The sequence below is a fragment of the Centrocercus urophasianus genome, unplaced genomic scaffold (assembly GCF_019232065.1).
Source record: "Centrocercus urophasianus isolate 14NV4802_14NV808 unplaced genomic scaffold, USGS_Curo_1.0 seq_38, whole genome shotgun sequence".
NCBI classification, from domain to species: Eukaryota; Metazoa; Chordata; class Aves; order Galliformes; family Phasianidae; genus Centrocercus; species Centrocercus urophasianus.
In genome coordinates, this window is record NW_024884955.1 from 853,718 (window position 1) to 867,183 (window position 13,466).

The 13,466-nt window shown below is 48.9% G+C and overlaps 1 protein-coding gene across 2 annotated transcripts; it reads right to left on the reverse strand.

Moving 5' to 3' along the window:
* Window positions 1-501: 501 nt before the first annotated feature.
* STMN3 (stathmin 3) lies at window positions 502-12,387 on the reverse strand. Of its 2 annotated transcripts, none has more exons than XM_042832541.1 (5): window positions 12,302-12,387; window positions 2,633-2,728; window positions 1,992-2,167; window positions 1,339-1,530; window positions 502-652 (listed from the first exon to the last, which is right to left on the reverse strand). In XM_042832541.1, exons 2-5 carry the CDS (start codon window positions 2,712-2,714, stop codon window positions 593-595), a joined length of 510 nt encoding a protein of 169 aa, XP_042688475.1. In that variant the 5' UTR covers window positions 2,715-2,728; window positions 12,302-12,387; the 3' UTR covers window positions 502-592. The 2 variants fall into 2 exon arrangements, with proteins under 2 accessions (XP_042688475.1, XP_042688474.1); XM_042832540.1 differs by lacking the exon at window positions 12,302-12,387 and adding an exon at window positions 10,485-10,566.
* Between the last annotated feature and the right edge of the window lie 1,079 nt (window positions 12,388-13,466).

Genomic DNA, 13,466 nt, shown 5'->3' on the forward strand with positions numbered 1-13,466 from the left:
TTCACAGCGGCTGACAAAGATCCACTCAAGATAAGGACGTTGGGTTGCTGCCTACCCTGGCTGCAGGAATGGCTGGGAGCCACATGGCAGCACCGTGCAGCCAGCCTGGCACTCACTGACATTCTGCTCATTGCTCTGCTTACGTACAGAAGCGATCACTCCTTGTTATCCTGATACTTAGCTCAGAGCAAACACCAAGAGTGGTAAAAGCCCCCGGATAAGAGTTCTGTATCTCTGTGACACTGCTGGTTGAATTTATTAATATCTCAATTTTTACATGAATTTAAGAAATATTTTTTTAAAAAAAAAAGAAAAAAGGACAAACCCTCCAAAGAAGCTGTTTGATTGACTGATCTCTATTTCAGGTGAACTAGCTGCTATTCTGCTGAGAGGTCTCTACGACCTGTGACTCCCCACAAGCACCGAACGATTAAGGATGCAGACAGAGAAGCGTGTTGCTGGGGGGACAAACACCAGGGGGTGGGGGGGGAGGGATGGAGAACCAAACGCTGCATCTAGACAAACAAAATAAAACGTGTCGGTCGGTCGGATTGTTGACAGGAATCAGGTGCTAGATGTGTAGAAAAGCCCTTTATCCAGAGATCTCCTCCCGCTGTTCCTTGTTCCTGCGGACTTCAGCTGCGTGCAGCTCCTGCAAAAACAGGAGAGAGGACACGAGGTGGTCAGTCCTAAAGGCAAGCCGAGGGCTGTGGGTGAGCAATGAGAGCTACAGGCTAACAGTGTCTGCTCCTGCCTGCTCTGTTTTCCTCCTGTCCCGCATACATGATTTGTACCCTGAGGACAGGGGGATACGCCTGCAAGAAGCAAAGCATTGCAGGGCAGAAGTGGAGCAATACCAACCTGCTGCAGCCCTGCAGATGAGGGAATGGCATGGAGCTGTGCCAGGGGAAGGTCAGGCTGGGTGTTAGGAAAGGGTTCTTCAGCAGAGGGGAGCTGGGCACAGAACAGGTTTCCCAGGGCAGTGGTCATAGAATCATTTGAGTTGGAAGGGACACTTAATGGCCATCTAGCCCACCTCCCCTGCAATGGGCAGGGACGCCCACAGCTCAAACAGACACTTGGAGCCCCAGCCAGCCTGAACTTCATGAACATTTCCAGGGATGGGGCATCCACCACTTTGCACACGACACAAGTTCAAGAAGCGCTTGGACAACACGGCCATCAGAATGCCTCAGAAACACGGTTGCAATGTTGGGAGGTCCTGAGTGAAACCATAAGCAGGACTCCACGACCCCTTTGGGTTCCCTCCTACTCACGATATCTATGACCCTACGACCCCATGACCTCCCCAGACCCCCCAGCACCCCACACACTCACCTTCTCACGCAGCCGCTCCCTCAGGGCAGCCAGGTGCGCCTCGCGGATCTCCCGGCTCAGCTCCATCTTGTAGTTGAGCTTCTCCTCAGCCAGGCGGCTGAAATTGTTGTTCTCCTCCAGTGCCTTGTGCAGCACCTCCCGCTCGTGCTCCCGTTTCTCCGCCAGCTGCTTCAGCACTTGTGCCTCCTGGGTCTGGTGAGGCAATGGGATAGCATCCCTCAGCCTTGCTCCGGACCCCACAGAGCTTTGCTGACCTCCTCCCTCCAGAAGGCGTTCACAGTGATGTGGGAAATAGCACAGGCAGCTGTTATAACAGCAAGGCTTGAGGCTGATCTGGCTTTGTGACCAGCTGTCACATCCGCATCAGCTGCTAAGAACTCCCCATGGCATGGCCATGCACGTGGGATCAGACAGGGCTCCATACAGCTGTGCAGTTCTAGGAACAGAGGACAATTATGGCCACCACATCCAATTTCCTGCCTAAACCAGGTTGCAGAACTGCATCCTCTCCATGTCTCACCTGACTATAGCTCAATAATACCTAAGAACACCATCAGCAGTCACTTTTGATTTTAGATTGCTCCTGATCAGCCATTTTTTTAGGGTTTGGGGCAATGTACCACTACCACTGCTGCTTCAGGACATCGCGTTACCTTCCTCCTCTCCTCTGCAGCCTCCAGCCTCCTCTGCAGCTCCTCCAGGGACAGGTCCTTCTTCTTGGGGGGAGAGGAAAGGATGGGGCTCTCAGGAGACAAATCTGAAGGAGACTTCAGGATCACCTCGAAGCTCTGGCCCGATGCCCTCTTATCCAGCTGCTTCACCTCCATATCTAGGGGGGAAAAAAACAAACGAGCTCTGTGTACCTGTGACACTCAGGAGAGCCTTCACCTGAGGGCACCACTGAGCTCTCCAGACAGGAGCAATCACATTAGTTCCATGTCTTGACCTGGATAATTTTGTTCTACTTCCAGAATTTCTTGATTAGTCATCAGCTTCATCCCCTCTAAGTCAACTCAATTCATTTAAGTTACAGCACAATTACAGAAAGTCCATACTGCTGTTAACAAAGTGCATGTCACTCCAGTAGGAACTAGACAGCCTCTGGGATCAGATCCTTCAGGGAAAATGTGAGTCACGTCTATGCAGAATAAACTGGAGAAGGAGGCTTAGCAGAAGGACCCTGGGCTGAGATGGGGATTTCTGCCCCAGGATGAGAGTGCCCACATTGGGAGCAAAGTGTCAGCCACAGCATTTGTCAACGGCTCTGCAGCTTCTGTTGGAGCAAGTTACATACCTCCATACTGGTAGATGGTGTTGGGATGTGGCTGGGTGTGGAAACAGGAGCAGATGAGGGAGAGCAGAGATAGCTCCTTCATTTTCTCCTTGTAGGCTGAAAAAGAGAAAACAGCAATGATGAGTCTGATGGCAATAGCAGCTCCTTTTCATGGAGAAATGAAGCAAGTAGGCCCAGGGAAAACCATTCACAGCTGCCAGCTTCTGTGGAAGATTTCCAGGCAGTTATGGGTTTTCCAAGTGTCCCCAAGGAGTACCAGAGAAAACTAAATTATCAGCCAGTGTAGCGAATGTCATAGGAAGATACACATTAGGATTTTACCATCTGCAGAGGTGTAAGAAAATTTTCCCTTTAGGAGTAGACACGCTTCTGCCCTTGTAGTGAACTACAAAGTGATGGCTGCCCAAACACTTTCTCCATCACAGTTCCAGACTCAGAAGCCCACTGACAGCTTGCAAAATTTCTCAACCCTCAGCAACTTACTGACATCAGGGTCAAGAGAAAAGCTGCAATCAGTTGTGTGGAGAATTTCCAACTTTCCAGTGTCCCTCCTTCACCGCAGGAGCAGGCAGGGGATGGCACAGGTGGGTTCATGTAGACAGAGGTTGATAACGGACTGCAATCACAGCAAATGTTGTCCCCATGGCATTCTTCAAAGGATGGGGAAATGCACGATCCCTTCAAGTTCTGTCACTATGACCCCTCACGTTTGCTCAGCTGGAGGATGCACCACTGCACCCTCACAAGTGCACGTGCTGCTGCCCTAACAACAGCAGTGCACACAGCTTCTCCTCTGCTTTCCCTTAGCTATTCAGGTGGGGAAAAAAGTGGGTCTATTAGCATACTTCACATCAGCACTTATTTGTCCTCCCAACTACAAAACATCATCCTATTTAACACGCTCCTTTGGCTAACCAACATTCCCTTCAGCTCTGTAGCAGGGATCTGTATTGAACTTTTCCCAGTTCATGCCACACGCTGATTTTAATGCCCTGTTTGGTTCTTCTATTAAATGCATGCCGGATATGAATAGTTTACATCAGCAATCCAAGCAGGATATCTTTGATTTTGTTCTTAATGAAAAAGACTTTGGAAAGCAGCATTGTGCTAGAAGAGTGGCACGCATCAGTTAAGCTACTATATCTCATAATGTGCTGCCAAGAGCCCAGAGGAGGCTCTCTGGACCCAATGAGAGACGTTATCACTAAACAGAGGGCACTAAGATCCTTGCTTTACCATTATGCCTCATCCTGTGTGAAACCAAGATATTAAGCAGATACGCCACATTGCTGACCCACCAGTTTAACTCCTAGCACTTATTATAAAGCACAATGCTTTATACGTCATTACTTGAACTTCAGTAGCTCCCCAGTTCTGATTTTGTGGTTCTCTGTGTAGATGAGCGTCTGCTGCAGCCCTGCGTTTCAGGAGACCTATTGTAGTGATTTCACTTCTTAGCAGCTGCCTTCATTCCACTGGGATCTTCCCTGTCCTGCTTCCCTTCTGTAGCACAAACTGACCGTCCCTCTCTGTCAATTAAAATGAAGAGGAGAGAAGAGGACAAAAGGACATCGCTCCACTGAGCTGTGGCAGCTCTTTAATGAGCCCTGGAAGTGGTCTGCGTCCTTCTCCCGGAGCTGGAGCCAGCAGCTGCACCCCGGCGCCAGCCGTCAGATGCAATTAGCAGCGTGCGGGCACAAGGGCCGAAGGAGAAAGGCTGAGAGCTGCCAGCCCCAGAGACCGGCGTGCTGCGGGGCAAAGAGACAAAAAGCCCCACCATTAGGGCAGCCCTCGCTACCAGGCAAATCCACGGCAACCGCACAGTTTGGTCCGGGGAAAAACAACGGGAAAGGCGGCAGTGGGGCGGGAATCCCCCCGGCCCAGCCCCGGACAGAACACGGCCCGCGCGGAGCTGTCCCTTCAGCACCACCGCCCCCATCCCCGCGATCCCCCGCGCGGAGCTGTCCCTTCAGCACCACCCCGGGCAGCGCCAAGGCCGGGAGTTCTACGCGAAAAAGGGGAAATACAGACCCATGGGAGAACCATCGCAATGACCTCATCCCCAGGTCGTTTTTAGAAAATAGGTGTTACATGTGTCCAACACGCTGTCAGTAGGCTAAGCTAAGAAAATAAATTCAGTGAGCAGAGGGAGATCCTGGTTCTATGCAGTTCGGCTTGATTTGGCATTGTAAATGAGATGGGAAGCTGAATTCAGGTGGGGATTTTGCTGACGTAGGGTTTGGACATCAATCTGTTCACTGCTACTCACCTCTTTATCTTGAGGGTTGTCCAACCCTCTCAGAACAGAAGATAGTCTAAGGTCTCCGAGGGCAAGTTATTTTTCTATCTTGGCATTTAATTATTTATTGGTGTAGATTGAAACTTACCAGGCTGGACCATTAAATTTCTTTCACAATTGCTCACACATAAACGTGACTGCAATTAATCAAAACCAAACCGAACATTTACAAACAGATACTGCAGCCAGGGGAGCAGTCACAGCTGTCACTCAGGGCATTTGTACAGACTCACAATGTCAGGCCACCAAGGCAATCATTCCTCTGGAAATGATCTCAAACTCAGTGTCAGGGTTTTTTTTCCAATATATTTTTGAATGATCCCTTGAGAGTGCTCCATTTTGCTCAGCTGGGGAAGATTTATAACACTTCAAATAAAAGTAGGGAACATAACCACTGAGTGACTGTTTAAGAAACTGTGTCAAAGGAGATTAAATCCAAGGTCTCCTGAAGCAAGACTTTCAATTTCAGTTGCATCAAAAAGAGAATGCTTAAAGCTCCCAGGGCAAAAGACCACTACTGGAAACCTTGCACGCATCAACTTACCTCAGGAGTGCCTGCACTCATATTTACCAATAGATGTAAAGTTCTGAGGACATACTTGTGTCAGGGGGAATCATTCCTGAAGCAAGACAAGACAGCTGGTTGGCCAGAGAATTACATGCAATGAGCTGCTGCCAGGAAAGATCATGTGCCTTCCAGTGCACAGATTTACATATTTCAATAACATTTAGACTGGAAAAGCTGGACTTGTTATTTAAGCATCCTGTAAGGTGGAGTAAACTTTATTTTTTTTTTCATGAGACCCCAGGTAGCCATTAAATGACAATACTATCTAAAAAGGAGCAATACTTCTGAATATTTATGCCCAGTAACAAGCACCATCTGATTCTGCTCTATTTCAATGCCACTGCACACAACATTCAAGAATTAATCTTAATTAAAACGTTTCATCCAACTTTTCCCTGCACTGTCTATATTGCACGAGTCAGACTACTTCCTCCCTGTCGCAAGGAGAGCAAGGCAGATTCCAAAGCCTCTACCAACCTGTCAAGAAATGAACATGCTCTCAGCTTCCTTCCTCTCCAGTGACCCATTTCCTGTGCTCCCTCTAGTGCTGTGCAGTACATAATGCATCCTCATATTCCAGCTGCTTCCCGCCAGCGCTACACACAGCATCTGTTCATGTGAAGTGTTTATTTTCAAGTTAAGCCCCAGGGACACCATCCAGTTACTCCCCGAGTGGCTGTGGAGCAGGAAACAGAGAAGTGGCTGGGGATGGGCACAGGGCATGAGCAACATGAACCGTCTCCCACTGGTGATGTGCTCGGACCATGGGGTTCCCATTTCCAACACAATATTGTTCAAAAATTCTGGTTCTTCACTTCTTGACCAGATGAAAGGAAGCTGAAAGCTGTCTGATTAGCCTGCCTTTTGTTAGATGTTTAATGATGTCCAGCAAAATAGAACAGGGCTGGTAAGGCACAACATCAGTACAGTGTAAGTCATAATGAACCAGAGGCACATTAAGAATATTTGTGTGAATTCGGAGAATTAAAATGGATGAGATTGAATGTGCCATATTTGGTAGTAAGGTCAAAAGAAGGTTATTAGAAGAAAATTACTTGTTTTGCAAATATAACTTTGGAAAAGTAAAAAACTGTGTCTGTGAAGAATATTGTACTGCAGTAAGAAGAGAATGGTCCAATTGTAAAAGTAGCCAAAATACGAACAGAAGGCAAAGAAAAATCAGTGATCCGGGTCTTTCAGAATAAAGAATGCTATGCCACATGCACAACAAAAGCAACCACAACCTTTGATAAGCTTTGAGAATACAACAGGATGGAGATACTCTCACTGCCATCAAGCTGACGGCAAGGCCTTTGCCTCAGTCCAACTCACTTCCTTCTTCTTGCTCCACCATATCCCAAACCAGAGCAGCACGAGAGCTCACACAGCCAAAAGAGGAAGGGCAACCAGTGAAAGCAGTGGGATCCTGAGGAACGAGACTGATGCATCTCCATTTCTATAGAGACCCAAAAGGTGCAGTGGGTGCAGGTGGAATCGCTCATGAGGACAGACATGAAGATCATCTGCCTGCTGTCGGACATCTGCTGAGCCATCCCCAGAAGTGGTTTCCTATTACCTGCCTCATTCCCTCCCAGGTTTCATTTGCAACTATTGTACGCAACATCAACCCGCATTACGCACAGCCAATAGATGAGCAAATCACTCACTCTCCAATGCTGAACACGTGGAGTGTTTTGCAGGAAAATAATCAGGGAGATTTCCCCTTCTCCTGGCTGAGCAAGGGAGAAGGGTCTGAGTAGGGCAGCAGAGAGCCAGGAGCCTGAGTGTGTTAGTGAATGGTCACCAGGAAGTAGAAAAGCATGGACTGGGTTGCTTGCTAAAGCAGTTGAAGGAGCCAAAATGGAGGCAGCTGTCCCAGAGTGCAGGTTTGGGGCAAATGTAGTCATGGTTGGATAAAACAAAGAAAAGCTGCTTTCAAATAGCTTGGAATAGGATGAGCTGTTCATGGGACAAAGTGAGGAGCTCCATGTCACGCTGAGCCACAGGCAGCTGTTTGGTCCCTTTGGATTCTGGTTTCCTTTACCTTAACTGGGGATTATTGTACTGGCACCTTGTACAGAGATATTATTTGTATAAACACTTCCAGAGAACACAAGATTCTGCAGTATGGCACTAAACATGTTGAGGTACTTCAAAAGAATAAAAGGGCTGTTAGAAAACATCCTGAGCCGCTCTTCACCAGCTGGGATGTGCAAAGTGCTACAGTGCACTCACATGGACCTTGGTTGCTCTCTAACTCTTTTGTATTTCTAAATCACAGCTGATGATATGAGCAGCAGTTCAGGTCCCTTCTGCATAGGAGAATTTTGAGATATCTGAGGGCAACCAACATGGTGCCACCAGTGAAGATATTTTAGAAAGAAAATGTATTACTTAAAGATTCAGATCCTCTGCTTGGAGACAACATTTAAAAAAAATTAATCAAAAAGAAATGCCTGCAAGAGGTTCTCTTGGCTTGCAAAACTGAAGTCCCAATAAAAGTACCATAAATATCTAAGACAGACCATATGCACTCAATCAACAATGGAGAGAGAAAATAGATAGGGATTTGTTGAGAGCGCTGTGATGGAGAGGCGTGGCAGAAAGAGCCCTGAATGTCACCAGTAGTAGAAATGAAGGTATGGAGCAATGCTGATTGGTGTCCATCAACACCATTCAGAACAGGGAGTAAGAGGGCAACCCATGCCCATGTCAGGCCATAGAACTCTGACGTTTCAGTGGAGATGGGAAAACTCCAGGATCCATGAATGCCAAGCAGCAGCTCCTCTCGGCTCCTCCTTCTCAGACACCAGCATCCAAGAAAAGCCCGTGGGGCTCCCACCTTACTGCATCATTTCATAATCTCTATGTAGGGAGCTGGTGCTTCCAGCTTCTGCTCAGCCCAGACACCTACGCACGATGGGAACCACTCCAGCCTTGTAGAGCCCCACAGGATCCCATGAGGAGCTGCAGGAAGCATGAAGCTTTGTCCAGCTGCTGCAGGAGGGTGTGTGGGGCTCCGGCCCTGCAGCACTGCAGCTGAACCTGCACTGAGCATGTGCTGCTGCTCCCTCAGCTTCTGCACTAGCAGGCACAATCCTGGCCAGCAAAAAATGAAGGTGGAAAGCAGTGCTGAGTGCTGGGCTGGGGGGAAGCGAGCCCTGTTTCTTATCATTCCAGCAATTTGTTTGAACAAACCCAAGAAAATCTTCCCAAGGGGGAATCAGCCCCTGGGCACCAGCTGCAGACAATTGCAGCTGCTCTCCCTGCAGCGTGGATTAGCTTTGGCTGGGGATAATGAAGAGAGAAAACAAGATTTTTTTTCCCCTTATTTTAAGGAACAGCTTGCCTTTTTTTCTCCACTTTTCCAGGCTGTTCCTGCTATGGAGACAGCAGCTGGTGGGAAGCTGCTCACTGCAATGCTGGGCGAGGCTCAGCCATGCTCTCCTCCTGCCACAGCCCTGCCTTTCAACCCCCTGACATCACTTCTGTGCTTGCAGAGAGCTACAAAAAGCACGGTTTTGTGAAGCACACACTTCTGCACAATCCAAAGTCTGCCCTGGCAGTAAAGCTGCATCTTCCAGCAGGTGAAATGTGGCACGGGCATGGGGCTGGGAAAGCAAGAATGCACCAAATGGGGGATGCATCCAGCACCTTCCCTGTGCTGAGTTTGCTGCGCCCTTGGTGTCATGGCCAAGCAGTCTGCTGTGTCCCCCTAAGTGGCTCCATGTCCTCTTCCCAGCTGCAAACATCCCCAGCCCCATCATAGGGTGGGAACAGCTGGGGGGCACCTCCCAGCACGCCCTGACACAGGAGCACTTGCACGAATGCATGGAATGGCTGAAGATTTCCGACCACTCGGACACCTTTTGACGTGCTGCTTCCCCACATACAGCTGCATGCAAAGCCCACCGCACCTCACCCACTCCACAAAACCTCCCATCTTTCCATCCCTTTTAAAAGGAGAAAAGAACAGAGAATGCTTAGAAGGACCCAGCAAAGGGCAGGGGAAGAGGCAGGGGTGCTGCCTGCTGCCTTCTGCCTGCTTCTCTGCCACAGAGGGGGCACAAAGCACTCCCCACATTTCCTTTTTGTCTTCCCTTCCTATTCAGTCCCACACCCCAGCCCTGCATGGTTCAGCTTCACCCACCCAAGCCCCTCTTTATGCACTGTGTTTTCTCCAGAAACTTCTATGTATTTTTTTTTTAAGGGAAAAGAGAAAGACCCTCTGAACACACCCACTGTCCGCTGTATCAATGCAGGATTTTCTCCTCTGCCCAACCTCCAGCCATTTCAATTCCTGCTCTCCGGCTCAAAGGGACGAGGATCATTTTTAGGGGGAGCAGAGCCCACCCAGAGCCCCAGCGCTGCTGCAGGAGGAGGGAGGGAGGGAGGGGGGCTGCCCTGCAGCACTGCTTCACCAGCGCCATCAGAGGACCGCTCCCCTGGAGCATCTCCTGATGAAAGAAACACAGGGTGGGGAGCTGGGAGATCGCACAGCAGCGCACCCAGGTTGGGTTTAGGCATTTCTTTTTTTAAAGGGATTTTTAATTCTCCACATCTTTCTTTCCAATATCCATTTAACCAATATCCATTTAACCAATCTTCACACAACCGAATTGTAGGGAAACGCCATTTGGCATTTCTCTGCATCCAGCTACACCCCATGCACGTTTATTAAAGGGAATAAAAAGAAAGCTGCATCACACTGCAGAAATAGCTGTGAATTGGCAAGCAGCGCCGTCGGATGGTGCAACATAGCAGCAGCCATAGCATAAATAGGCACATTTATCACGGGTGGATCGCTATTAAAATCCAAGGAGCACCCACTGCCTCGCACCAGGGGGTGTGTGCTGGGCGGTGGGGAACAATGCATCCAAAGCAGCACAGGCGAAGGGAAAAAAAAAACAATCAATAATCCAAAAACCTCCATATATATACGTATATATGTATATAAAGAGAAGAAGGGTAACGAGCAGCCCTACCTGAGACGGTGCTGGCCATGCTGCCGGGTGCGGGGAGGCGAGGTCGGAGCGGAGCGCCCGCAGAGCGGGGATGGAGCGGAGGGACGGGCGGGTCCGCGGCGGCGGCAATGAGCGGCTCCGGCTCCTCCGGGCGGCTTTGACGGCGGTCCCTCCCCGTCCGCCCGCTGCCAGAACTGCGGAGCCGGGAGGAGGGGGGTGATGGGGAGGGGGGGCGATGTGGGTGGGTGGGGGGCAGACACACCCAGCTCCGGCAAAAGATGGCCTTCTCCCCTGCCTGCCTTTCTTGTCTGCTGCTCTGCTTCCCTTTTATCCGTTGAAAGCAAAACCGAGCAATTTCTTTCTTTTTTTAATTCTCTTTGTTATCTTTATTACTTGCATCTTTTCTCATTTCCTTTCGTTTCATCTCATTCCATTCGTTTCATATATATGTATTTTAATGAAATGGATGGAGAGGATCTGAGCTCTGCTAATGAGGAGGATGGAGCTCCCAGCCGGAGCCCAAACCCTGCCGCATTCTCAGCCAAATAGGCAGGAAGGTGGGGGGTTCCTGATGGGCTCAGTGCTTTTAGGCACAGTTTGTGCACCAGGGCACCAAAGGGGCTGCAGTTAGGGGTGAAAGTGTTGTAAAAGTAGATGCAGAAGAGCAGAACAGAGCCTTTGGAATCCAGTGGAACTCTGCTGTCTCCATATACGCGTGCATTCATTATTATTATTTCTCAGGCATCGGGACATCTTTTCTTCTTCTTCCTTTTCCATTTTCCACCATTTCTCCCCTTTGTTTCTTCTCCTAGAGGCCAGCACATCTGTGTTTTTGCAGCACGTCCCCCAGCCACGCTCAGGACCACAGAAGCACCACATTTTCCCTCAGCTGGGCTTTGCACAGAGCCCTGCAGCCCCCTGCACAGCCCCCGGCTGCAGCCCCCCCAGTGCACTGCAATGCAGGCACTCCCAAGCCCCCCCCAGCAGCTGCAGGGATCCATGGGCTGCTCACGTTGCTGCAACAGAGATGGGAGCTACATGCAATGCCTGCTGAATGCACTGAAAGACTCAAAGCCCTTTCTTCCTATCCTTTCCCCCAGCCTCCGAGCACCCCATCCCCTCAACACTGCACATCAAATGCAAAGATTTATCACAGAAACAAAAACCTTCAGTCTAATTCAGGATAATATTGGCATTATCCACAATTTTTCCACTCTGTGTTTGGAGCAGGATTTATTTATTTTTTTTAAATCCCAAGTGGACAATTAACTGCTACCTGCATCCATTCGAGGCTTATTTCCCAGCTGTAAATCCCCTGCTTTTTCCTTCGGCTGAATTTCTATGACTTTACAGGTCATCCTGAGGGCTGCAGGCTGAAGTTTCCTATGGTTCATGAGTTCATTTCCCCATTAGCAGGTAAAGACAGCTATCCCAAGCTCACCAAGACTGGAATTCTCCCACTCCATTCAGCATCAGCTCTGGCTTTGATTCACCCAGGAGGTCAAACAGGGTCTGCCTATCCCTTGCAATGTTCTGAAGCTTCCTGACATCAATTGCATGAGTTTTCTTCCTTTCATTTAGAAAAAGGCACAGAACACTTCCAAGGCACATGTCCCATTGGAGCAAGTGGTTATGCCACACAGCATACACTTCAGCTCCAGTACTGATGGCACCTCCGAGATGACCTGACACATCAATTCAATATAATTAATGCTGGATCCATCTCTTACACTGGGTGATCGTTCTTCCTTATTTTAAATGTCTTTACAAGTTCTATTTTTCCATGGTGCTGCAATACAGGGCAATAACACATTGCCTGGCAATAGCATGAGACCTACCTGTCCTGTTTGCAGTCTCAAGCTGGGAGAAGCTGTCTCAGTTGGCATGAAATAATAAATGTTCCACACTGGGCAGCCATCAGCCCCTTGCAATTGTTAACTAATACAAGAAATCCACGACAACATCAGCATTAAATCAAGAAAATGTTTCCTTGAAGGCAAGGAAACAACGGGGTTATTCTGTTTCCTCTTCATAACCACTGTGCACTTGAGAAATGAGGCCACGTCGTACAGAGGGACGGGGTCGGGGACAAGGGTTGTGCTACTTCAGTCACGTAAAGGTGCAAAGCAAGCTGCGGATTCAGGTCACCCCTGGGTGCTCAGCTGCAACTGCAGCACACATACAGAAGTTAGCAGTACAAAGCTGGAGGGCTGAGCACCCACAGATGAGAAAGGGCAAATTTGGAGCATGTGAAGATGCAAGCTCTGGTCCTGGATTGCTGTACAGCTTCCACCAAAGCATTAATCCCATCTGCTTCAGCTTCTTCATCTGTAAAATGGGTGTTCGCTTATTTTTCTAATGACAGAATGACTGTGTGAAAAGTCTGAGTGTGTCAAGGAGGAAAGCTGTTGTTCTTCTGTTACCCAACAGGGAAAAGACATCAAGGCTCTGGGTTACCTGGATTCAAAAGAACCAAACAATTATGTGGCCAAACAAAAGTTTCAGATGGTTGCTATGGGAGCCATCACACATGCTCAGAAGGACAATGAATGGCAACCTAATCATCTCCTGTATGAAAGGAGAAAAATATCCTTCCTACAAACAGCAGCAATTTCACAGGCAGTTGATGCTGCTCTTTGAAGCCTCCTCCCATTCCTCAAGATTCTCACTTGACTGGGAAGAGAAATCCCACATAGGTGGCCTGTGAGCAAAACTACAGGTGGTGCACCTCGTACTTCTGCTCTGCACAAGCCTTCTGCTGGCACGAGGCCCTGCAGTCCCCTTCAGTCGCCCTCACACCCCCTTCCCTGTGAAGTTTGAGAATCGTCTTTTTTAAGGTTTCTCCTTTGTGTTTTTCTCCCCTCGAAGGCACCGCTTCAAACGAAAAATGGTTCATCCAAAAATCAACACCCACCGACCCGAGCGCGCAGTGAGGAAAACTCAGCTGGCTGCACGTCTTCCTGTCTTGGTTTATCATCTAATGAGTGTTAGATAGGGACTGGG